Raw genomic sequence first — 26,500 nt, forward strand, 5'->3', positions numbered from 1 at the left:
TCCTGAACCGCCAGAGAGCTCAGTGGGTCCTCCTGGTGGATCTCAGGCCAGCGGAGGGGAAATATGAATCCGATCACAGATTTTTGAAATATTGATATTAAAGACGCTGTAAAGCGTCCTTCGGCAACTTGAGCATGGCCGGGAATGACGCTGTAAAGCGTTTCCCGGCACCCAAAGTGTTAAAATCATTATCGTTACCCCTCGCTGTGAGCACTAAAGTCTTTTGGACATCCCTAAAGGGCCATTCGATCGTTTCTTGGCTGATAATTGAGAGTGCTCACTTTGGATAATGAGGTGTACAAATTAGCCCTAGTTTGGTTTGTATGGCTCTGACAAACTTGTTCCACAAGTAATAGTTAACTTAGCACTACCTTGAGGCCAGACCTAGTGTTATGGTCTATAAGTCAGTGGATAGTTGGGGAAAGCTAGGGTTTGTTCAGTGGAAGTAGGATGCAGACGGTTCATAGCATGATCAACTTTATCATTATTGGGAGAGTTGGGGATTTGCGAAAGGCAGTAAATAAGTTGTCAGTTGAAACATTAAAAGGGAGTCAGTGGATTGGTTGAAGAGAAATAATGTGAAATTGATGGCATTGCAATGAACCATACTATGCAGCTACTGTATGCTAGCACCATGTGGTCAGTTAGATAGCATGCTAAAACTCATATTTTGATTAAAAAAGAAACAATATTAATACTTCAAGTAATATTCTAACATATGTCTTATTAAAAACATCAATCTCTTCATTTTTTATTACAAATGAGTACATACCAAAAACAGGAGTTGAAATATGTAGAAAAAGGGTTCTCTTGAGGATCCCCCCAGAACCCAAGTTTTTATGCAACTTCTTCACAGCTTAGCTGGCACATGTCGCATGTGTGCTTCAATAACTCAAGGTCAGTTAATCTGATTGGTTTACAAATTGGCTTTACCCTAGCTATAGTGGAATAGACTATTAATATTCCATATTAGGGATGGGCATTTTAAAGAAAAATCCAAATCGATTGATCACATGCTATACTCGAGTGATCTTGTATTACTGGTAAAGATTTTTTTTTTATAATAATAATAATATATTTTTGATTATTATTATTATTTTTTTACTTAACACTTTGGGTGCCGGAGGTTAAATTCATTATATACCATGGGTTGCCAGCTCTATTTGTCTATGGAGAAGTTCCCCTTCTTTGCAGGGCTATAACTTTTTAAATCCTATTGCTAGATTGCCATTATTAGGGCCCATTCAAAGTCCTATATGTATTGTTCAGGGTGAAGCAACGTTAAACTTTTTCATTCACATATTCACACTAAAATATGGTCTAATGTATAAGTATCTTTTCATCTCTTTCTGCAGCTTTCTCCAGAACGTGATTTATAGCTCCAAATGCATTATATTGATGATGAAATACAGTTTTTATAGCGATCTGTGCCAGATAATAAATTTCAACGGCACGTACTTCTGGAAGTTACTACACGTCATCTGATGTTGACCGGATGGCAGAGGGGGCGTTTATAATTACGTGGGCAGCGTTATACCATTCATCTAATGTGGGTCAAATGTTCATCATAGCAGTTAGTATCGTACACATTGAAAAATAACGCTGAATCTTACCGTATCTTCCTCGCGCCGTTGGGCGATGAGCGTGGAACAGACATTTTCCTATTATGGGATGTAGAAATATCCGGTCCATTTCCAGGTTGTATAATAATATATACGTCCAAATCATGTTGTTTTTTCGAGTTATTTGCAGCGATCGATGTTCACTGTGTGAAGACTGAGTCTCTCTAACATTAGCGAGTGCCCGGACCACATATGGAGTGAGTCCTGCCGGGTTAAAGGTAACATCCGTTTTTTTGATCTGCCGATCGGCCACCAGATGGCGGTCTTGAACCGCTAGAGGATTGAGAGGAGATCACACTTGTGTCTCAGGGCCCCCGGAAAGGAAATATGATTCCGATCACAGATTTTTTAAATATTGATATCAAAGACGAGTTACGGCGTCTTCGGCAACTTGAGCATGGCGGGGAAGGACGCCTAAACTCGTCCTTTGGCAACTAAAGTGTTAATTTTGTTCATTCACGTATATGTTTAAGGAAACCAACAAACAGTTATAATTTGTATAATTTGTCACATAGCTACGAGTAATTGATTACTCACGCCCATCCCTATTCCATACTGTCTTGTTGTCTTGTTATTATTTATTGTTGGTTTTTTTATTTATTTCTTATATTGCTTTGTGCGCACATCGTAAGAGCCAGTGAAGAATCATTCCACTGCGCATCTTACTGTTCAGAGTTTAACCCATCTATTTATCTATTTATTAAAGAGATTTGCACTACATTCATACCACATTTGCATTTGCACCTTGCCTTAAAATAAGTTTTTGTACCTCATTGTCTGCATTTTTACTTCATTGTACTTAGATTGTACTTAGGTTTTACTTTAGTTTGTATATTGTATTGTATATTGTATAGTGTTATTCCTCTTTTACTTACTTTTTTACTGTATGAAGCACATTCTCAGGGGCTCATACAGAACCAAGCATTTCACTGTAATGTACATGTACCTTATAGGTGACAAATAAAAACAAACTTGAACACAAATGACAACAGACACAAAGGATAAGTTTAACAAAGTCCATATTCATCTATAGCTTATTAACCTCATATGTATCAGGCAAAAAAATTGGGCTAGTTTTGCATAACACGCCTGACGATTGCATACCCAAAGTATTTGTGATTTATTATACTTTATAGCACATGCATGAATCTGGTCTCTTTTGAAAGGAAACATTCTGAACTTTCTTAGAATCACTCTGAGTGCTAATGAAATAGAGTTACAGAGGTTTGAACACACTTAAGTAAAAGTTTTGTTTATTCACATTTCTGTTTACTTGCTGCCAGATGCCTGTTTTTGAGTTCCAGCTGAGAGGCAGGAAGCCTGAATTCTTATCTAGTACAGGTCCAAAGTTGATAACAATCCCACGGGAAATGTGTGTTTTACAACGGTTTTTGTAATGTGTGTACCGGCAATAATTCGGCATGATTATCCAAAATGGCGTCCACTGCCATTGATTCCGACACGCTAATCAAAACAAATAACTTGTCCGGCTTCTTCTTCGTCTTTCTCGTTGCAATCAGCCCTCGTGTGGGATACCCTTGGCTTCAGAATTTCATTGGCTATAATGTTGGTCAATACTTTTTGCCATCAGAGGTGACTGGTCTTTTCAGGACCCGGCCAAACCGGCCATGGTCACTTGTTCGAATGGCTTGTCAAATGACGCTCGTCGGATGTTTGGTCTTGTTGGTCCTGATGCAGGGGGCTTGGTGAGGATAAATACAGAGATTCTGGACACCTGCGCTCAGCGCACGCACACACACACACACACACACACACACACACACACACACACACACACACACACACACGTCACACACACTGTATATGTGCGTAATGACTCGTTCCAGTAACAGTAGGCTTCTATTATTCTAATTACTTGTTTTATTAGGAGATCGCGGATCACCCTGGTTCATGACCACATTCACCAACCCCAAGACGGAGTACTTGTGCTGTATAATGACAATACATTTGAATCTAATCTAATCACATTTTTATCAGTCACAAATTGCTTTTGCGTTGTCTGTGGACTCGGTCCTGTGCACACAAGCCTTGCGGGTCAGCACGACCCAGATGCAATTCTTAGCCTCTCTCTACCTTATAAGGAGCCGGCGGGGCGTGTCTGTATGAAAATGCAGGTGTACGACGAGAACGTGCTAACAGTTTAAGAATGAGTGACGTTCTTCATTCAGTGGAGCGTAGCTGAGATAATTTCCTAACACCGTTTCATGCGTTCAGGCATCCGGAGAAGGATTTTCGTAAATTTGTTTGTACGAATTTTTACGAAGATAGTTACGTACACTTTCGATCATGAGGTCCAATGTCTGTATTTGTATGGCAACAAAATCCATGTTTCCTTTCTTGCGTGTTCCCTCACAGTGAATTGTGTCTCCTCCCCTTTCTCTCAGATGTGGACAGTGTCGAGGAGGGACGGCCTGATGGCAGCGTGGAGGAGGACAGCTGGTTTGGGAACGCCTCTGGCTCAGAGTCCTCATCCTACGGAGATGCGCAGGATGAGCTCCTCCTGCCGCGGGGCTCCTCCCCTGACGAACGGCCAGGCGCCACCGCTGGGTCGGGGGATCACGACACCTCTGGGGGCGAGAGCTCACTGGGCTGCCCCACGCCCGTCCACCGTGCCTCCCTGGAGCTCCTGGGACTGGACGGGTGTGTGTTCTCAGCCCAAGACACTCTCTCCTCGGTGGTGTCATCCCTATATGGCGAGGCAGCCTCTCAGGCCCTGGCTAAGCCTCTCAGCAGCAACCTGCGGCGCCTCCTAGAGGCCGGTTCCATGAAGCTGGAGGCTGGTGACCTCCTGGGCCGTTCAGCCAGAGGAGGAGGAGATTCCCCTCCCATAGGCCTAGCCACACCCCTCACCCTCTCCCCCTCCTCCCATCATGCTCAGCAGCTAAGTGCTCTTGCCCGGAAATTGGCCAATAACAACAACAACAGCAGCTCAGCCTCGCCGGCATCCTTGGTTCCCTCGGCCACCACCATCAAGCAAGAGCTCCTGGACCCTTTCTCCTCCGTCACCCCTAGCAACGGCAGTGGCTTCGTCTGGGTGGGCGTGGCAGACAAGTGGCCACCAGCTGGCTGTTCAGCTCCTAGTGGCTCTAGTTTGTCCCCAGACTCTGCTATCCAGAAGCTGAAAGCAGCAGCCAACGCTGTACTCCAAGACAAGAATGCAGTGGCCTCTTCCTCCTCCTCCTCCTCTTCCTCCTCTTCCTCCTCCACTTCTGCCTCCTCCACAGTGCCCACCTTGGGGGGTGGTCGAGGGGAGGACGCAGTCCGCTTTGATGCCTTCACTTCCCCGTTCAGCCCGCAGTCGGCCAGCTCCACCCTCGCAGCGCTCTCCAAGAAAGTCAGCGAGAGGAGCCAAGCCTCGTCAACAGGGGGCACTGCCACCGACCACCAACCCTCAGCTAGCTCCTTCCTCTCGCTGGTCTCCATGACCTCCTCGGCTGCCTTGCTCAAAGAGGTGGCGGCCAGGGCGGCAGGGAACCTGCTAGCAGAGAAGAAGGACGGTTCTCCCCTGGCCAGTGCTGGCGTCCTCCAGGAGGATGTCAAGCCCCTGCTGGACAGGAACCAGAAGGCCTCCTCCACACCCTCCACACCCTCCACACCCCCCCACGGCCTAGAGCTGCTGCTTCCCTCCACCCCTAAGATGAGGGGCAAACCCAGCAGCCAAGCAGGTAACCTAACCATCCAACACCCAACCATTCAACTTGTAAGTCGCATTGGATAAAAGCGTCCGCTAAATGACTAAATGTAAATGTAAACCATCCATCCAGCCACATAGGTGGAGCACTGGCTATTTTTTTAGATATCAGTGTTACTGTAGTTACTTTACAGTAACTGGATGTTAAAAATGCATTAATTAATCTTCTATTAATGTATTCATATGTATTACTCTTATTATGTATTTGAATGATAGTTATGATGATAAGTGGGTATCCTCTGTATGCCTGCTTATACCCTAGGCCAGTGGTTCTCAACAGGGGCCCATGGGACTGGGGCCCAAAAGCGGGCCTGAGGGAGCTGCCAGGGGGCCTTGAAATAAAGGGAAATGATTTGAAAACATTACATAATGCTTCAGTCACAAAACATCCAAGACATAAGTAATTATTCAGTGTTTCCCACAGGATTTTGTGAGACTGTGGTGTGGTGGGTGAACCTCGGCCCCTCTAGGGGGGTTCGGGGGATTTTTTTATAAAGTTAAATGCATCAATCTGGTGCACTTTGAGAGCAAAATAAAGAGGCTAGATCTATGATGAACTTTGTGCTCAAAACACAAAATCGACTACTAGAGCATACATTTGAGCCATCAAAGAAATGAAGCAAAAGTGGTTACCTGTGTTGAACTGGTTTATTTTTTAGAAAATAAAAAAATATACTGGATTACTATTACGACTACTACCACTGCCAATACTACTGATACATCCCTATTGGCAAACTTTATACCGGTATTTAAAAATAATAATAAAATATATTATTTATTAATAAATCTTTTTTTGGTTCATTATAAAACTGTGGCGGGACCAATAGACTTAGCGGCCCGCCACAGTCTAGGTAATTAATGGGAAACACTGATTATTATTATGTTACTTATAACTAAATAAATGACACAAAGCAGGCTGTTAATATTATATAAATATAATAAATATTATTACTACTATAATAGCCTTTTTACTCTAATATGTTTGCTATGCATGGGAAAAAGGAAATTGTAAATTGTAAATATTTGTATACTACAGTGGCAATTGTAAGAGGTTAATTGGAAATGCAAAGCAAAGCCTACCCATCTGAGTAACATCAGCTACCTACTATGAACATTGTTATTTCATACATTGTTATTGTTATTATGATTGGCTATATTTCATTCCTGCCATGGAACAGTCAGCCTATGTGCTTAGTTTCACCAGAACTGTAGGAGTTATGCCTGATACGGATACACAGATAGATGGACAGACAGAAGGACACACACACAAATTTTTTAATTAAAATCTTAATTTTAATTTATTTTTTTATTTTTTTAATAATATATATATATATTTTTATTGTATTATTATAGATCCTACGGAGGGCGGCATTGCATAGTCTATTGGTGAAAAACATGTTGTTTACAGTGGTGGCTGTTCATGTAAACATGTAATTAAACAAAGCACTCAGAAGAAAATAAACAAGCTACTGCATCAAAGTTACTACTTATGATAAACAATAGCCCTTGCACACCGCAGTCACGTAAGGGGCTAGATAAACAAAGGCATTCGTTTTGTGGCATTAACGTTATATAGTTAGTGTTACACGTTCAATAACATCAGCATATTATTTACCCAAACATAGCAAGTAGCAAGCACTTGTCCTCAGAGTCTGGCTATTCCCATCATGTCACTGCCATTGGCTCCGCGCCGCGCTCTCACCGGCCGTCTTACCCCACGGATGCGCGCCCGTCCTGGGCATCGGTCCTAAGTGGGAGCCATGCGCCCCAGCCGTCCCCTTGGGCTTCCGTTGCTCAATAATAACGCAGGACCTCTTTAGGGGGGTCGTTATTCGGCATGCAACGAACTGGACATGCAATTGGAGCGGCACACACACACCGGGATACACACACACACACATGCATTGTCTTTCCTCAGTCGCCGATGCGATTGAGTCTCTGCGCTTGACCCATCCCGTCGTCCTTCCCCCCATGGGCAGCCGGAAGCAGATAGGGCGTCAACGTGAGCCGCGCCCCGGGGTTCCTGTGCTCCTGTCCGTCTTCGTCAAGGACACCACAGCGTTAGCGATCTGTTGTTGTGCATGTTTTTCCATTGGGTTTATCTTATCGGGGGGGAAACCCTTGCGAGCACAGGGAGAACATGCAAACTCCACACAGAAAGGCCTGGGAGATACCCCACCTGGGTACCTGGCATCATGGAAACCTGGTCCCCAAGCGGGAATCGAACCCTGGACCTTCTTGCTGTGAGGTGACAGTGTTAACCACTACACCACCGTGCCGCTCATAAGAGCCCTTAGTTGTACCCATTCTGCAGTCTGTTAATAAAGTTTTCAATCAGACACATGTATAGAAAGGCTTTGTTTTATTATAACATTCGTTGCAGTAAAATCATTATGACTCGTTTGGTCATCCTCATCTACGTTCTCGGCGGGGAGCTAACGTATTAGCTACGGTAAGTCTGTTGTGCTTCTCGCAAGCAGATCAATGGCGGCATTGCCGGAAGTAAAAAACTAATAAACGCTTGCCGATTGGTGGTAACAGCAGAGGCGGGTGCAAGCGGTGTGACGTAATTGGCAGAATCGCCTGTCAATCAAAATTGTTCTATTGCATTGGTTGAGAGCTCTGGTTGAGACAATAGTATCCAGCTACAGCCCGGCAGACCATACTGGTTGAGCCGAGCGCCGCCTCTTCACATCGCTTCAACCCCGTGCGCCTCCTTTATTTTTTTTTCACCGAACGTTCGAACCCATTAATTAATGTCCGAATGTCAGCGTAACGAACGAACGTTCGAACGTTCGGGCTCAGCCTTAACACACACACGGAGTGAATGCAGCACTTAACATGCACAGGTGTAACAAACTGGAGTGTACTGTGTACAGAAGGAGCCATGATGATGACAGACAGACAGGTTATCATGCCTTGCGTGAAAAAGGCTGAGAACCACTTTCCTAGACTATACTACGGAGTTATGGATGTGTTATGACAATCTAATACATTAATACATGAGCAGTGAATACCTTATGAGCATCCAGTTAATGCAAATCGTTACCCATAATTCTCCCTAGGATTTTGTAAAAAGGTGGTTCTGCGTACCGTTAATAATATAAAATGATTCCCCAGCCTCGTGTGATGGCTCACAATTAAATGAACTGACTTGAAATCTTACAAGGTCGTGCTATGAATCCAAAAGGTGCACAGTGCCGTTGTTGCCATTATTGTTGGAAGTCTCGCTTCCATATTGGGTTATAATGTACAAAAGTTAGCTTTTGAGGCTTGAGAGGCAGCCAGGGCAAAGAGTCTGCTCCTTTTCGGTATTTTGTCATGAATTTGATAAAATATCTACTTTGTATTCTTTTTGCAACAGGGTTAGAGAACAGTGAAATATTGTTAAGCTTCCCTTCAGCTGAACACAGAATCACACTACTTGAACAGTTCAAGACCATTTCAACAGCGCTACAAAAAAGAAAAAAAATCTGTCTTTTGACCATTTACCTTGCCCTTTCTTCTGAAAAATAAAGCCACAGATCTGCCTGAGGTTTCAAGACATCTTTGTTTAAACTGTAGGGAAATGTTTTGCCAACTAGAGCACTTCTTTTTTACATTGCAAAAGCATTGAATGCAGATACAAACATTTAAAATGTTTAGACATTTTTAGTACAAATCCAATAGTCTGTGAGACATTTACATGTGCAGTGTTATTAAAGAGATTAAAACTCGGGGCGCCCTCGTGGCGCATACCATAATGCCTTGCGCACCTACGCGGCCGACCCGGGTTCGATCCCAGCTCCCGTCGTTATTTGTCGCATGTCCTCCCCACCTCTCCTCCCGTTCGCCCTCTCCTCTGTCGGTCCTGCGTGACCAATAAAGCTGTAAAAATGCTAAAAAATAATAATAAAAAAAGAGAGATTAAAACTCTTGTTATTAAAGGGATACTCCGCTTATTTTACAAAGCGTATCTAATTGAGAGAGGGAGAGAGATTTGCGTTTTGCATGTTGCCAAAAGGGGGGCCGTCAGTGTGTGCTTGGCTCAGCGGGGGGCACTGGGGCCATATCCATCTCAGCAGCCTCATACTGGCTTCAACCCCTTCTATCCAGACTACCTGTACCAATGTTGGGCAGCACTGGCTGGAGACACACGCGCTGACACATACACAATTACTCACAAACAGCCATGCAGCATAGCATGCATACTCCATTGATACATCATACAAGCGATGATACACACACAGATCCCCCTCTTTCATATACACACTTGTACACACATGCACACACCACACACACACATGAGCAAGTCTTAGAATGAACAGCCTTTAGGGGGAGAACAGAGCGTTTTCAGGGAGATGGATGGGGACTTTTGAGGGATTGTGTCGTAACCCCGCCAAATCTAAAAAGGCTGGATCACATTGACTACAGACAGATGAGGGGCAGTCGATGTAATATTCTGTGATCTGCATGCTAAAGAGTTCTGCTCTCAACCCGCAAACCGTCAAGGTCGAGCAATGCTGTAAAAATGCAGGTAGTTGTTTGGTCGCCAGACTGAAAAATGTGACCTTGATTATTGACTGTCATGTCTTGTTTTATTGCCGTCCCCGTCCCTCCCGCCGGTCCTGCAATAAAACTGTATTACGCCGGTAGGTAGCGCAGTATGCATACATATGGGACACATACCTAGAAGATACATACCTAGAGGACACATACCTGTACTTAGAAGACAAATACCTAGAGGACACATACCTAGAAGACACATATCTAGAGGACACATACCTGTACTTAGAAGACAAATACCTAGAGGACACATACCTAGAAGACACATACCTAGAAGACACATACCTAGAGGACACATATCTAGAAGACTCATACCTAGAAGACGCATACCTAGAAGACACATACCTAGAAGACACATACCTAGAAGACACATACCTAGAAGACTCATACCTAGAAGACAAATACCTAGAGGACACATACCTAGAAGACATATACCTAGAAGACGCATATCTAGAAGACTCATACCTAGAAGACAAATACCTAGAGGACACATACCTAGAAGACACATACCTAGAAGACACATATCTAGAAGACACATACCTAGAAGACGCATACCTAGAGGACACATACCTAGAAGATGCATATCTAGAAGACTCATACCTAGAAGACACATACCTAGAATACACATACCGCATATCTAGAAGACGCATACCTAGAAGACGCATACCTAGAAGACGCATATCTATAAGACACATATCTAGAAGACACATATCTAGAAGACACATATCTAGAAGACACTTACCTAGAAGACACATACCTAGAAGACACATATCTAGAAGACACATACCTAGAAGACGCATACCTAGAGGACACATACCTAGAAGATGCATATCTAGAAGACTCATACCTAGAAGACACATACCTAGAATACACATACCGCATATCTAGAAGACGCATACCTAGAAGACGCATACCTAGAAGACGCATATCTATAAGACACATATCTAGAAGACACATATCTAGAAGACACATATCTAGAAGACACTTACCTAGAGGACACATACCTAGAAGACATACCTAGAGGACACATACCTAGAAGACACATACCTAGAGGACACATACCTAGAAGACACATACCTAGAGGACACATACCTAGAGGACACATACCTAGAAGACACATATCTAGAAGACACATACATTTACATTTACATTTATATTTAGTCATTTAGCTGACGCTTTTATCCAAAGCGATTTACAAGTTCTGTACGACAAGCCATCAGGAAGGGCACAACTCTATCAGCTGAGCAACAATGTTCATCAAAGTGTTGAGTGCTACAGTGTAGGTTAGTTTATTAGGACAAGTGCATGACAGTACGGTTAGTTAGGGTTAGATATTTTTTTTCTTTTTTTTAATTGAGATAATGGTTGAAGAAGTGCGTCTTTAGTCGACGGCGAGAGATTGGACGTGTTTCGGCTGTCCTAACTGGGGTGGGTAGTTCATTCCACCATTGTGGGGCAAGGACTGAGAATAGGCGACTTCTCTTTGATGACCCTCCCGGAGCTTGGATAGGAGTAGGTCTGAGGCGGCCAGAAGATGCAGAGCGTAGGGGTCTTGAGGGTGTGTAGTTAGAGACCATTGACCGGAGGTAGGCGGGAGCGGTTCCCTTTGCCGCACGGTATGCTAGGTCGAGGGCCTTGAAGCGGATTCGTGCAGCAATGGGGAGCCAGTGCAGGTCCCTAAGAAGTGGGGTGACATGGGCCGACATCGGTAGGTTTGAGATCAGGCGGGCCGCTGCGTTCTGAATGAGTTGAAGAGGCTTAGTGGCAGTGGCCGGGAGGCCAGCGAGCAGTGCGTTGCAGTAGTCGAGGCGGGAGATGACTGTTGATTGGACGAGGAGTTGGGTGGCTTCTTTTGTCAGGAAGGGGCGGATCCTTCTGACGTTGCTCAGGAGGAATCGGCAGGTTCTGGTTGTCGCTGCGATGTGAGCAGAGAAGTTCAACTGGTCGTCGAGGACAACACCAAGGTTCTTGGCGGTCGGCGACGCGGTCACAGCTGCATTCTCGACTGTGATGGAAAGGTCGGTCAGGGGGGAGGATTTGGCCGGCAGGTGGAGCAATTCTGTTTTGCTTAGGTTCAGTTTGAGGTGGTTGGTCGTCATCCAGGCGGAGATGTCGGACAGACAGGCGGAGATCCGTTCAGAGACGTGGATATCTGAGGGAGGGAAGGAGAGGAAGAGTTGAGTATCGTCGGCATAACAATGGTAGGAGAAGCCATGAGACGTGATAATGTTACCCAGTGATTTAGTGTAGAGGGAGAAGAGAAGGGGTCCTAGGACCGAGCCCTGGGGGACTCCCGTCCGCAGGGGGGCGGGTGGCCGACAGGGTCCCTATCCATGACACTTGGTAGGAGCGGTCATTGAGGTATGATGTCAGCCATGTCAGCGCAGAGCCAGCCACTCCCATTCATGCGAGGGCCGCGAGGAGGATCTGGTGGTTGACTGTGTCGAAGGCTGCATATCTAGAGGACACATACCTAGAGGACACATACCTAGAAGACACATACCTAGAAGACACATACCTAGAAGACACATACCTAGAGGACACATACCTAGAGGACACATACCTAGAAGACACATATCTAGTAGACACATATCTAGAAGACACATACCTAGAGTACACATACCTAGAGGACACATACCTAGAAGACGCATATCTAGGCACTACGCCGACCCATCCACCTTTTGCAGAGAGACACAGACACACACACACACACACACCTCTATCTTTATTTCTTGGAGGAAGCAGGAGTGGTTTCTGCGTGGTGATATCCCTTGTGCTTGGAGAGGTTGGGCCGCAGATGGCGGTTTATTGTTGCAAATAGGCAGTCTCAAGGTTTTACACCCCAGGTCAATGAATGGCTGAGCACGGTAATTTCACCAAACACTGATTACCAGATGTTTTTCAAGAAACGGCTCTGGAATACTTATGAAGCCATGCTGACAGGCCCTTGTAGAATATGTAATGCAATCATGCCTCTTTCTAATAAGACCAATTAAACGGTAATGGATGCCGGATATGAAGCCAACAACAATAATCGAGATACTAAAGCATCCTTGACATTTTCTTTTTTCTTTTTTCCTGCCATTATTTTGGTGGCTCCCAGCAGGTGTGCCTCTTGACAGTGATCACTATTAGGCTTGACGGTGTTCACAAGCGATGCACAAATATTACAAATGTCTTTATTATTTAGCTTGATATCGTATTCACAATTATTAATTATAATTAATTACCCCCTCTCAGACACACACATGCTTCCTAGGCCGCTTCGTGAAAGTATATTGGGCTACATTGTCGCATCTATGTTTATATCATAGCAGAATGCCAATTTCTAAGTTAGAGGGGGCGGTATGACCTTTTTATTATAATAATAATAATAATAATAATAATAATAATAATAATAATAATAATAATAATAATAATAATAATAATAATAATAATAATAATAATAATAATAATAATAATAATAATAATAATAATAATAATAAATGCTTTAGGAGCAGTACTCTGGGATGGTAACAATTTATTCTGCATGCACGCGCACACACACACACACAAGAGAGTGGAAGAATGGCTTATAGCAGACTTAATGATTTTATAATATTTCAGCTAATGACGTGAAATATTTATTATCACCAACTATCCAGTTCGTTTTTATAGAGTAACATTTGGCTACTTAATTTGGCTACTTAAAATCAAAAGAGAGAGAAAGGGTATGTTTGAGCTTATTATGAAACTAACTTTGCCAACTGCGCTCTGCCATGAGCAGATCCAGGATTAGAACTGTTTTGGGACATTTGCAGCTAACCTTAGTTTAGGTCATTGAACATAGAATTTGTAATGTCCTTCCACCGCTTGCTGTTTTTGTTATACAGACACTGGAAAATTACACAATGTAATTTTGTCTGTGTTGTGGTTTTTCATTTAGCACCACCTGTGGAGGGACTGCTTGTGTCTGCGTGTATCCTGCAACAACTCTCACTCAACATTACTTGCAGATAATAGTTTTCTGTTCAATGTCAGACTTTTAAACCCAAAACACGTCCAGATGATGGACGAAGCATCTTTCTTTCTAACTAACTATTTGTCATTGTTTGCATTGGGAACGGGAGCTCCCGCATCACGCTCGATGCCCAACATTTCACCATGTATAATCTTTTAGTAGCCAATAATGGGCCAACTTCTTGACATGTCTTTTTCCACAAACTAGTGTATTATCTTTTAATGGCGGTGCACAGTCCGCTAGCTGTGTGTGTTACATTTGTAAATGTGAAAAAGTATTTTTACTTTCAAAGAGCCTAAAAGTAGCCTTCTACCGGTACAGCCAGTAGAGTCACTTCTCTACCTTGGCACAGATTTATAACCCAACTGTGGTTTTGTTTCATAGTTCATATTTGATTTAGAAAAAAACAAGATAGGCAGTCTCATTTTCAAGTCTCAGTTTCTGGCTGTCTGGTGTCATAAATGTGATTGGGTCTTGGTGATTCCTACTTTTTACAACTTGTCCTTAGACCATTATTTACCTGCAAATGTCCCACATATTCTACTGGCGCATATTGCTCCTTCCATAGGAATGTGAAAAGGAATGTTAAGAATCGCCCTGAAATGCGGGAGATTAACGGTATAAGTGACAACAAGGGACCAGAACAGGTCAAAACAGAGTGTTGTTAGTTGAAGTTATGTTTAATACCTCTGCGGGAGGGGTGTTGACCGTATCTTTTAAAACCTTTGTGGAACACAAATGAATTGTGTTGTTAATCTCAAACGCTGCCCTCTTTTCGTAAATGGGACAGACTGGTGTGAGCCTGTGTTCTTAACACATTGATGGTCATTTGGATGCGTCTAAAATCACTGTAGACGGCCAGCATATGTAAACAGACTTGCACAGTCCGTGGGGCTGTTTGTAGAGCTAAATATATACTTTATAGTATTGCTATCTGTCCATTCTCATTGTCAATTGAGACCATAAACCGTCCCTTCAAAATGGCTTAAAGAAAAAAAAATGTCATCAATACGTTCTCATTTTATAGCGTCTTGAATATAAGCGTTATACGGGATTTGGTCTAGTATATTTCCTGGAAGGCTGGATAAAGGGCTAATAGCTACTAACGTTATATCCAATGGCATTTCGGTTATACAAAAGCTACAGTTAAAACTCAAACTGCATATGATCGGTACGATCCTCAAGCATGAATGCATGAAAGGGGGGGGGGGGGGGGACGTCGTTTCTGATTATTGATTACCAATAACCGTGTTCGTCTCAGTAGCCACATACGCTGATCGGCTGGTTGAGTATCATAACAAGCCCTGATCAGCATGTAATTTACGTGAAAAAGATCTTACATGAGCCGGTTGGATCCCCCAGACCATTTCCCAGTTATCGATCGCCATCTAGTAGATCGATATGTCCATTGGCTGATGATATATTCCCTTACTGCACACTGAAATCCGCGATCCAAAAGGTATTCCGTGCAACAGGGTATAGGGATCGCTTCAGGTGAGTAGAAAACGACGTTGGAAATCCAGAAAAAAAAAGACAACTTCTGCCACAGGGAACACTGCATTATCGTCGATACAGCGCCCCTAAGAGGATCTGGCCGGTAATGCACTTTTTCGAATTCAAAGAGTAGGGTACATCTGCAGTGCCGCTCGGCGACCTTGAATAGGTTATTAAAATGGAATAAAAGCCAAAACAACCTTGCCACGGACATATCCGTGGGTGGTCCTCAACCGGTGGATTCGAAACACGGAATGTGTTAAGGGCTTCATTTTGGAGAAATCATTGGTGATTGTGTTCATGTCGATTCTACAGACATCCTCGGATTTAAATAATTATAATAATAATAAATACGACAATATTTGTATCATTAACAATTACATTCTACATTTATAGTCATGACTCAACGAGGCATCGTGATGTCCGAAAATAAATAAAAGCACTACACAAACACTGCAAATGACAGTGAATAAATAAATAAGAACTAAACTCAATCGCATGGATATAGCTATACTGGAATATAATGGACACATCTACATTCCTTTCATGTAGGCTATATATATATATATATTATAAATCTATAGTTTATTAGCAACGACGCAGCAGCCTGATGCAGGCGGCTTGGTGAGGATGCATTGCATACAGAGCTGTATGCTCCAGGGCAGCACAGGCGCGCACACACACAACATGGCATATCTACTGCTGCTGTAAGATTCGCGGAGAGCAATGAGTACCAACCAAGAACTGTGCAATACCCTGGAGCCAGCACTGAGGCGCCGGACCAGACGCTCAACACTGTGCCACCACACGTCCAGGTACTGTCCACCTTGGACACGACGCAGCAGCTGACACACCTCAGAAAACCCTGAGCCCGCTGTTCCTCCTCCAGTATCCAACATCTCCTGTGTTTTGTGATTTTTTTCTTTGGACTCTGATTTCACATGAGCCCATTTTTTTTTCACTTCAGCCGCTGTGCGCTCCTCTCCTGACACCACGTTAAACTCGCCTGTTATCTCGTCCCATGCCGCTGGGTGACCTTGTACCCGTATTGACACTACTAAATAAGATGTCATGTTCTAATCTAATGACTTACTTACTACTATAGGGTCTTTATACCTGTATCACTGTACATATTAATATTACAACTCTGTACATGCATCTAATGAGCACTCTAATGAGCACTATTACTCTGTAGTATTTATATATGTTATACCCAGTTTAACCTGTACATTGTATGTTACTATTGCACTTTACTGTTACATTTGTACTCTGGTTAGATGCCAAACGTATTTTCGTTGTAATAATAATAATAATAATAATAATAATAATAATAATAACTTTATTTATATAGCACCTTTCATACATGGATTGCAGCTCAAAGTGCTTCACAGCAAATGGCATAAAATGAATATACAGTTGACAGAATAAAAGCAAGGCATAAAGTGCAGACATAAGAATAGGTATAAAAAGACAATAGAAGTAGTGCAATGTAGAAAGTGCTGACATAAGAATAGGCATAAAATATGTACTATAAGTACAGTGTTGCTCGAAAGCATGTGAACCCCCCCGGAACAGCCAGTCCCCCAAACACCCCACACATCAATCCCCACCACATCCCCATCCAAGACACACCTCCTGATAAAGCATGTCATGACCGAAGGAAGACACAAACAGCCCGAATACACCCGGACCCATCACCGAATACAATGACCAAACATGAAACATCCCTGTGCGCACAAGCATGTGAACCCCCGGGACCCAGCAGCCACCGGCACCCACGGGCCCAACCAAACCCCCCCAGACTCCCCAGAGCCGAACACCGTGTCCCGACAGACCCCGGCCACTCCGGCCAGTCCCCACCACTGAACTCCCCCTACTCACCGACACCCCAGGGACCACCCGCATGAAGAACCCACCACAACCCCCATAGCACCTCAAAGCGTCCCTAAGGTCTCGGTGCCATCCCAGACCATCCACAATGCCACACGTCTTGTGCTGTATAATGACAATAAATGTGAATCTAATCTAATTTTGATCAGTCACAAATTGCTTTCGCGCTACAGTACCTGTTGAATCCGTTTGCACCATGGCCACGATACATTTTCACACGTTCAGGTATCCGGAGGAGATCTATCCTAAGTTTCCTCTTACGAACTTCTTACAAGGTTATTTATGAGGAAACTTATGAGAATGTTCGAGAATAAGGTCCAATGTACATTCTGTTTTAGGGTAAATGTTCCCCTCAAAGGTAGAATCTCTAATGCCATTGCACTGTGTTTACATCTTTTCTTTTGGTCTGATGTGTGGTTTGGAGTTTAGTAACTTATTATAGGGTGAATTTCTCCAGCCCTCTATTGGCAGAGCCTGAGGTGTGGTTACCAATAGCAACCCCTCCCCTATACCCACTGAAATCCAACCCACACAGCAGACCAAAACAAAATACTTTAACGAAACACAACACCAAGCGGGGCTCTTTGGCCTAGAGGTCGCTGTTTGACAGCATTACATTTTCTACCTTTAACACTTTGAGTGCCAGCGACGTGTATTGTCGTCTTATCATGCCCCCCGTTGAGTGCCGACGACGCGAATTGTCGTTTGATTTTTTTATTAGCGATCTGAATAAATATTTCATCAACCGAGTCTCCCGTTGGTACAGCAGACCCTCTAAGCTCAGATGGGAAAATACCGCCCCCTATCGTCTATCCCTGTGTAACTGCAGGCAATTCGATTACACTGGTGGATGTGTGGTGGATGTGTGTGGGGGGAGCCTACTGGCTCCAGTATGCTGGCGAGCCGTCTGATCAAGAGGGAAGTGATCGCGAGATGGAAATATATATGGAATATATATTTACAGCAGCCAATAATCAATCAATAAACGTGATCGATATTTGTAATGGCGATCAGGAATTGGAATAATCTTTTTGGAGAACATCTGATCTAAGGTAAGGAATCTATGTTACCAGTCTTGGGGTAATCGGAGCTGTTTTGACCTATATCTCAGCGTGTCCCGTATGTGTGTGTGTGTGTGTGATGTTGAGGAAATGAGAGAATCGATTTCTCAGCTCGCTTCTATAGCGTGCATAATTACACATATACTATCGATAATCTAGCGTTTATTTGAAAACGATTCATAAATAGGCCGACAAATGACAACGTGTCTAGTGTATTCGAGAATATTCCAATAAATGCCGTTTATGGGGGAATCTTTCTATTTTCCGGAAATTTCCGAGAGAACGATAGCTTTTCTAAATGCTATAAAAAGGATATGAACCAATTAAAAAACAATCCGTTTGGACAATGTTGACTGCAAACAAGTCATTGATAAGCGACGGGCAGATTAGACACAGAGCCATAATTTAAAACATAGATTATGCGTTTTTAACGCTAACATTGTAGTGGGTGGCGGCATTTAGGGGGTAAAAAGGAAAACACGGCCGGCATCGAAAGTGTTAAGGCACTCACTCTTTTAAAAGACGTGAACACTTTTTTTTAACTCAGGCATGATTTAAACTAGGGCTGTCTTAAATATTTCGAAGCTTCGAAGCTTCGTTCGATGGCACAAGCTTCGAACATATAAAAAAAAATCGAAGTAAAATAAAATCACATTTTTTTTTCAAATTTTTTTTACTTCGATTTGTGTGTGTGTGTGTGTGTGTGTGTGTGTGTGTGTGTGTGTGCGCATGGGGCCATTGGGTGGGGCCGGGGGACAAATACACTGGAGGAAAGTAACCCAGCTCAGCACTGCCCAAATTATATCATCACTATTGCCTGTTTGAAGGATATCATCCTCAAACACATATACACCTACATGCCTTGTAGAATTCCACACATAAGAAAGAAAGATACTGGGATGAATAAACAAAATAGGAAATAAAATGTAGAAATGCATGCAATACATAAATAAATATGAATCTCCATATATGAAATAGAACATTTAGATAAGGTGCTACTGAGATGTTTTGGTGAGTTCTTTGTTTTTTTGTGGAAGTAGCCCTTCTTAAAAATGCATGAACATTCACTGATAATTGGTCTGTAGTGGAGTCTACAAGGTCTACATTGCCGGACCATGTAGAATCCGGACCTTGTAGACTGACATAACTCTGTGCATAGTTTAGTCTACACAGGCCATATTTCAAATAATCAAAATCTTACTTCATTCATTCATCTTAAACATTCTTGATTTGGGGGATTGGTAGTTCCCATGAAATCTGAAGTTGTTCAAACGACAACAGCGATCCACCTTGAATTAAATCACACAGCCGAGTGAAACCTTGTTGGCTGCGTCACAGTCACGAAAGGGGCTACTTAATTCATTAATCCAATCCACTTTATTTATCGAGCACATTTAAAAACAACAAAGTTTACCAAAGTGCTGTACAAGTCCCACAACATAAGATAAAAAAAATAAAAAAAAATAAAAAAAATTATATATATATATATATATATATATATATATATATATATATATATATATATATATATATATATATTTTTTTTTCCCTCTCGAAGCTTCAAATTAAAATTTAAATCGATTGCCAAAAAAAAGCTTCGAAGGTCAGCCCTAATTTAAACATTGTCTGGCATGATGTTGATTAGTACAGGCCATCATTTCATAGATTTCATTAGGGCTGTCTTAAATACTTCGAAGCTTCGTTCGATGGGCATGGGATTCAAATATGAAAATAAAACTTGATTATAATTTTTATTTTTTATTTTTTTGTAAAATCAACTCTGCCTCTCTTTGTTAATTACAACAAGCAATGCTGTCTGTTATTTAAGATGAGGTCGGACTCGGCACTGACAGATTTGTGTTCATTGTGCTGCTTTTATAAAGCCTCAAATGACGGCTTACAATATTTCATGAAAGCAAAGTGTTTTGTTTGTCTAAGATTTAAAAAGGTTTAAACTTTACAGCACTGACAAAGTTGAACAAAGTGCTGTACAAGTCCCACAACATTAAAAAAAAAATATATATATATATAATAATAATAACAATAAAAAAATTATTATCTCGAAGCTTCGAATTAAAACCGAATCTCGGCCCCGAAGCTTCGAATTCCAAAAAAAAAATTGAAGGTCAGCCCTAGATTTCATGCTTTAGTATTGAGAAACATAGCACTGTGCTGCATCCTCTCATCACCAGGCTTTAGTATTGAGAAACATAGCACTGTGCTGCATCCTCTCATCACCAGGCTTCAGTATTGAGAAACATAGCACTGTGCTGCATCCTCTCATGCTTCAGTATTGAGAAACAGCACTGCTGCATCCTCTCATGCTTCAGTATTGAGAAACATAGCACTGTGCTGCATCCTCTCATCACCAGGCTCCAATACAGTCCAATGGGCCAAGCCTTCAAACATCATGATGCATGTCCTGTTCCTAAAGTCCTTAGCACTGATTGCAAACCATACATCGTTTCAAAGGTTATGAGTTTCATACGCCAGTTAAGCATTCCACTGTGCAACGTAGATACTAGGGGTGTAACGGTACGTGTATTCGTCCCGCGAATTTTCGGTGCGGTACGTGCTGCCATATGAAGTATACGCCCCACAGCGCAAACACACGAGTCCCACATGCAGGCACTCGCGAGGTCCGTGCGAGAACAGTGCGTGTGGCCGGGCACACCGAGTCAGACTTCAGTTCAGAGCTGGCGAAAGTGCACTGAGAAAGGGACATTTACATTGGAACCGCTGCAGGGTCATTACAGTTTTCTTGTTCGCCCAATAACGTTAACCAAATGAAACCAATGGAAAGAAACACACACGCGTCGCCGACACACACACCCGCGCCAACAAACACATCAACATTCTCCCCCGCCGGACTCACAGGCACAACTCACAGGCACAACCGCACAATCAAATAAAAAGAAGAAACATACTTTTCCGGACAGATCACCTGAGCTCCACTGTGTTTAAATCCAAATAATCCTCTGCCATTGTTGTAATATGTCATCTGTTCTCTAGTATTCAGTCTTGTCGTGAAGTTAAATTCTCTCCAGAAGTGAAACTGAAACTTAGCAAGGATACGTTGTTAAAGGGGCAGTAGGCAAGTGGATGCCTGAACACAGAATGACACCAGTATCACTGACTACCACGGCAAGCCTATAGAAAATTATTCTATTTAATAATAATAATTTAAATATTTTAAATATATATATATATTAAAAAAAAAACTAATATTAACCCTTTGATCGCCGGGGTTAAATTCATAATTTACCATCCCTCGCCAGCCCTATTTAACATGGAGAAGTTCCCCTTCTTTGCAGGGCTATAACTTTTTAAATGTTATTGCTAAATTGACATTACCATGGCCCATTCAAAGTCCTATATCTATTGTTCAGGGTGTAGCAACGTTATACTTTTTCATTCACATATTCATACTAAAATACGGTCTAAAGTATAAGTATGTTTTATCGTTTTCTGCAGCTTTCTCCAGAACGTGATTTATAGCTCCAAATGCATTATATTGATGATGAAATACAGTTTGATAGCAATCGGCGCGAGATAAAAAATTTCAACTGGACGTGGTTCTAGAAGTTACTACGTAAATCAAATCAAACCAAATCAAATTTATTTATAGGGCCCGACAACACACGTTAATGTCCCCATGGGCCGTACAGATCTTCTTTAAACAAGTCAAGAAGAAAACATAACAATAAGTCAAGAACAGAACAAGAACACCATAAGGTGCAAACATTTTTAGATGGATGCAAATAAATGAAAGAATGCAAGCACTCCCAGACATACCCCACGCGAAGGTAAGGAAAAACTCACTAAAACCTAACAATAGGGAAAAAAGCTCCACAGGCAGTGTGGAGGAGAGAAACCTTAGAAGGGCCATTCAAGGGGGGATCTCCCTTCTTAGATGTTGGTGATAGTAGTGTTGCAGACGGACAGTTGGTAAGCATGCACTCATGTGTGTAGTGGAACACAGATGAGTGCATGCAATAGCAACTGTACATTTTGAAAAATTAAAGATAGAGCTAATAGCGATAGCAACTGAACATTTTGAAAGATTAAAGATAGAGCTGATAGCTGATAGTCATCTGATGTTGACCGGATGGGCGGGGGGTCGTTTATAATTCCGTGGGCAACGTTATATCATTCATCTAGTGTGGGTGATATGATCATTGGAGCAGTTAGTATAGAAGACATTACAAAATAACGCTGAAACTCACCGTAGCTTCCTCGCGCCGTTGGGAGATGAGCGTGGAACAGAATTTTTTCTATTATGGGATATAGAAATACCCGATCCATTTCCAGGTTGTATAATAGTATATACGTCCAAATCATGTTGTTTATCGAGTTATTGGCAACGGATCGATATCCATTGTGTCGAGCTCGAGTCCCGGGACCTATAGCGAGTTATCGGACCAAATTGAAATGAGCACCAGCGTCACTTCCCTGTTTATGCCCTGGGCGATCTGCCGATCGGCCACCAGATGGCACTCTTGAACCGTTAGAGAGTTGACAGGGGTTCACCAGTACATATAATGTCTCCGGGGGAGAAATATGATTTCGATCACAGATTTTTGAAATATTGATATCAATGACGCTGTACAGCGTCATCGGCAGAATAAGCATGGCGGGGAATGACGCTGAAAAGCGTCAACGGCGATTAAAGGGTTAATAATAATTATTATAAATATTTGTTTTCCTGTTGTACCGAACTCGTACCGAACCGTGACCCCAATACCGAGGTACGTACCGAACCGTGGCTTCTGTGTACCGTTACACCCCTAGTAGATACTGTAGCACAGTGGTCACCAACCTTTTTAAGCCCAAGATCACTTTTTTTTTTTTTGGTGAAGGCAAGATCTACCTATTGAAGCGTTGAGAGAAAAATGACTTTTATTTGCCTGTATTCTAATTACATGCAATGCTTTGGTCCAACATTAAAACGTCAAAGTAGAACTATTATGTACTTTCTCAGTCAGTGCTAAGTGCAGTCATCTTATGCAGCATCACTTTTCACATCAAAACAAAAGTAGAACTGTAATGTGGACTCTCATATTATTAACATTGACAAACATATTTACAATTAGCATTTTATAAAGTAGAACTGTAATGTGTACTTTCTCAGTCAGTGCTAAGTGCAGCATCACTTTTCACATCAAAACAAAAGTAGAACTGTAATGTTTACTTTCTCAGTCAGTGCTAAGTGCAGTCAGTGCTAAGTGCAGTCAGTGCTAAGTGCAGCATCATTTTCACATCAAAACAAAAGTAGAACTGTATGTGTACTTTCTCAGTCAGTGCTAAGTGCAGCATCACTTTTCACATCAAAACAAAAGTAGAACTGTAATGTGGACTCTCAGTGTACGATCTAAAAAAAAAAAAAAAATGTAATTTTTTATTTTCATGGAAAGATCTACAGGGACAGTCTCAAAGATCGACCAGTCGATCAAGATCGACGGGTTGGTGACCACTGCTGTAGCACAATGCTTATGAAACTTCATTATAATGTTCGATACGATGTACGGTTGCAACCATTTCCTCAGTAGAACATATGAAGACACTGATTATACTGTGAGCTTCCTAATTTGTAAAAGGACATCTATTATGGTGTTTGAAGGCTAAAACACTTGCCCCATTGGATTGGAGCCTGGTGGGAGGATGCAGCACAGTCCAAGGTTTCTCAAAACTAAAGCCATGAGTGAAATGATGGCCTGTAGTAGTCAACCTCATGCCAGGCAATGTTTAAATAGGGCCTGCTTCTCTGAAAGGAAATAAAGGCACATTCCTGGTCCATTTAATTTCTCACCATGCTCGGGGGAAAAAAAGAAAGTCAGGCCCTTTTGAAACTCCTCCGAATTTTTATGAGCAGCTCCAACTAAAAGGCCTAACCTTTACCCTTCAGTAAAGACTACTGAACCTTTTTAGGCAGAATACATGAGCTTGAGCCAGGGTGTTTTTTCTTTTATAAGTGCTAACAGCGACCTGTGGCCCCTTCCTTCTTTAAGGGTCTCCTGAGGACGGGGGGAAGCCATTCCAGTGTCCCGTGTGCGGCCTGGTCATCAAACGCAAGAGCTACTGGAAGAGACACATGGTCATCCATACAGGCTTGAAAAGCCACCAGTGCCCCTTGTGTCCCTTCCGCTGTGCTCGCAAAGACAATCTCAAGTCCCACATGAAGGTGAGATGTCCCTTTTATCACCTTTGACTTCACTACACACCCCCACCCCCACACTCTTATACATTAGCTGTCCCCAGTGGCCATTACGGCTCTCGGGGTGTAACTAATTGCTGACACGAAAGGATGTGCACGTGTTTGTCAAAGTCACCTCTACCTGCACTGTCCGATGTCGTACAAATTAAACACTTATTGCATGTTGGTTGATGTAGGACCTCGCCCCCAGTGGGTATTTCTGGAGCGCTGTGAAGCCTACAGCAAAACAAGATAGTTGTTCCTCCTATGAGGAGTCATGCCAGAGTGAGAGTTGTGACTCCATGATGCTAACTGAGCTGCTCTGTGCAGGTCCATCAGCACCAGGACCGAGGCGAGACGTTCCAGTGTGAACTCTGCCCCTTCACCTCCTCCCGCCACTTCAGCCTGAAGCTCCACATGCGCTGCCACCAGCACTTCCCCCGCGCCGACCTCAAGGTGAAGGAGGAGGCCACCACCGACACAGAGGGCGAGGGCTCCCTGATGGGCGACATCGGCCCAGCGGACCTCATGGGGACTGAGGTGTCTCCCCTGCACTCGTCACCGCCGGCAGACGCCTCCGACCACGTCCACGTCAAGGAGGAGCCCCAGGAGCGGGACCTGTCGGTGCTTTCGCCCTTCTCCATTTGCCGGGAGCGCCCCGGCAGCAGTGCCAACTCCCTTGACCTCTCCGGGGTCGGGGTGGGAGTCCGGTCCAGTCCTGGTGGTCTGACCGCTGCCTCCCTCTTCAGCCCAGACATCACCACCAAGACGGCCACTGACCTGCTTATGAAGCTGTCAGGTATGGACACACTCTGTGTAAACGGTATGAAATACCCACACTCATTTTTGTTAACTTACAGTTCAAGGTCTTAGTAAAATAAGCTGTTAGAGCCTATTCAATAATAAAAACAATCCAATGAACCACATTCATTTTTTTGCACGGTTGGAAGAATTTGTGTGTGACCTGCTTGCGTAATGCTTGGTAGACAGTATCAATGTCAATTCTGCCAGTGAGGAGGAAGAAGAGGGGACACATGCTGTGGATAAACAAGTTGTTTGCATAAGATAAGATATTCCTTTATTGATTCCCTTGGGGAAATTAAGGCGTTGTAGCAGCATGGGGCAGGGGGGCTACAGGTATGGGCATGGTAATAGACCCATACCAATATTAAACAATATATTTGTTACTGCAGCCTGACTAGTATTTCTGAAGTTGTTGCTAGTTTTCCTGTCATGGCCAGCCCCATTGGTACAAAAATTATAATTCAATTGATTTGAGATACTGTTCTATTATACTCCATTGCTTTTCAATGAATTCTTTGTCTGCCAAATCATTACACAATGACACTTTTAATTTGAATGATTGGTGACTTACTCATTACTGTGTAATATAACTGTGGTCCTGAAATATTGGTACCACCAAATTATGTGTTGAAATTGAGGCACCAGCTGAAAATGTTCTAAGGTTAGTGCTTGTTTAAAAGCCCAATTCGGAAACCATTACTGGTTGTGTTTGTGCTAATTTAACCAGAAACGAACTGTATCTGCAGTTGATACTGCAGAGCTGGTTGTCTGGGCTGCATAGGTCATGACTAGTCGGCTATTGATTCCTCATTAAACCATTTGTCTGTCTTATTGAAATATTGTATGCTATTGTCAGCTACTTGTACATTGCCCCTTCTAGCCTCCCCTATTATCAACAATGTGGTGTTCGCAATGATGCTATTCAACTGATACCTCACAGAAACATTCCTCAATGAGTGGAATGTGACCCTGAAATTCTCAAATGTTCTATAACTCACTTATTCAGCTGTGTGAAAGCGGGGTGGGTTTCCCTCAACAAACATACTGTGGTAAGGTAGGTTGGTTCGTAAGGCCGTGTTTAAAGGTCCTGTGTCTTATAAATGGCCTTTTCCAGTGTTTAGCATTGTTTCCTAGCAATGGGGGTTTGTATCAATGGGGTTTGTGTCTCTAATTCTCATT

The 26,500-nt window shown here is 42.8% G+C and overlaps 1 protein-coding gene across 1 annotated transcript in view; it reads left to right on the plus strand.

Moving 5' to 3' along the window:
- The window catches only part of znf827 (zinc finger protein 827), a 309,120-nt gene that overhangs the window by 154,208 nt on the left and 128,412 nt on the right, over positions 1 to 26,500 (plus strand). Inside the window, 3 exon segments of the mRNA XM_084319389.1 lie at positions 4,028 to 5,308; positions 24,333 to 24,505; positions 24,848 to 25,316. Coding sequence (XP_084175515.1) covers positions 4,028 to 5,308; positions 24,333 to 24,505; positions 24,848 to 25,316 — 1,923 coding nt within the window.

The sequence above is a fragment of the Notolepis coatsorum genome (genome assembly GCF_963971535.1).
Source record: "Notolepis coatsorum genome assembly, chromosome: 7".
NCBI lineage: Eukaryota > Metazoa > Chordata > Actinopteri > Aulopiformes > Paralepididae > Notolepis > Notolepis coatsorum.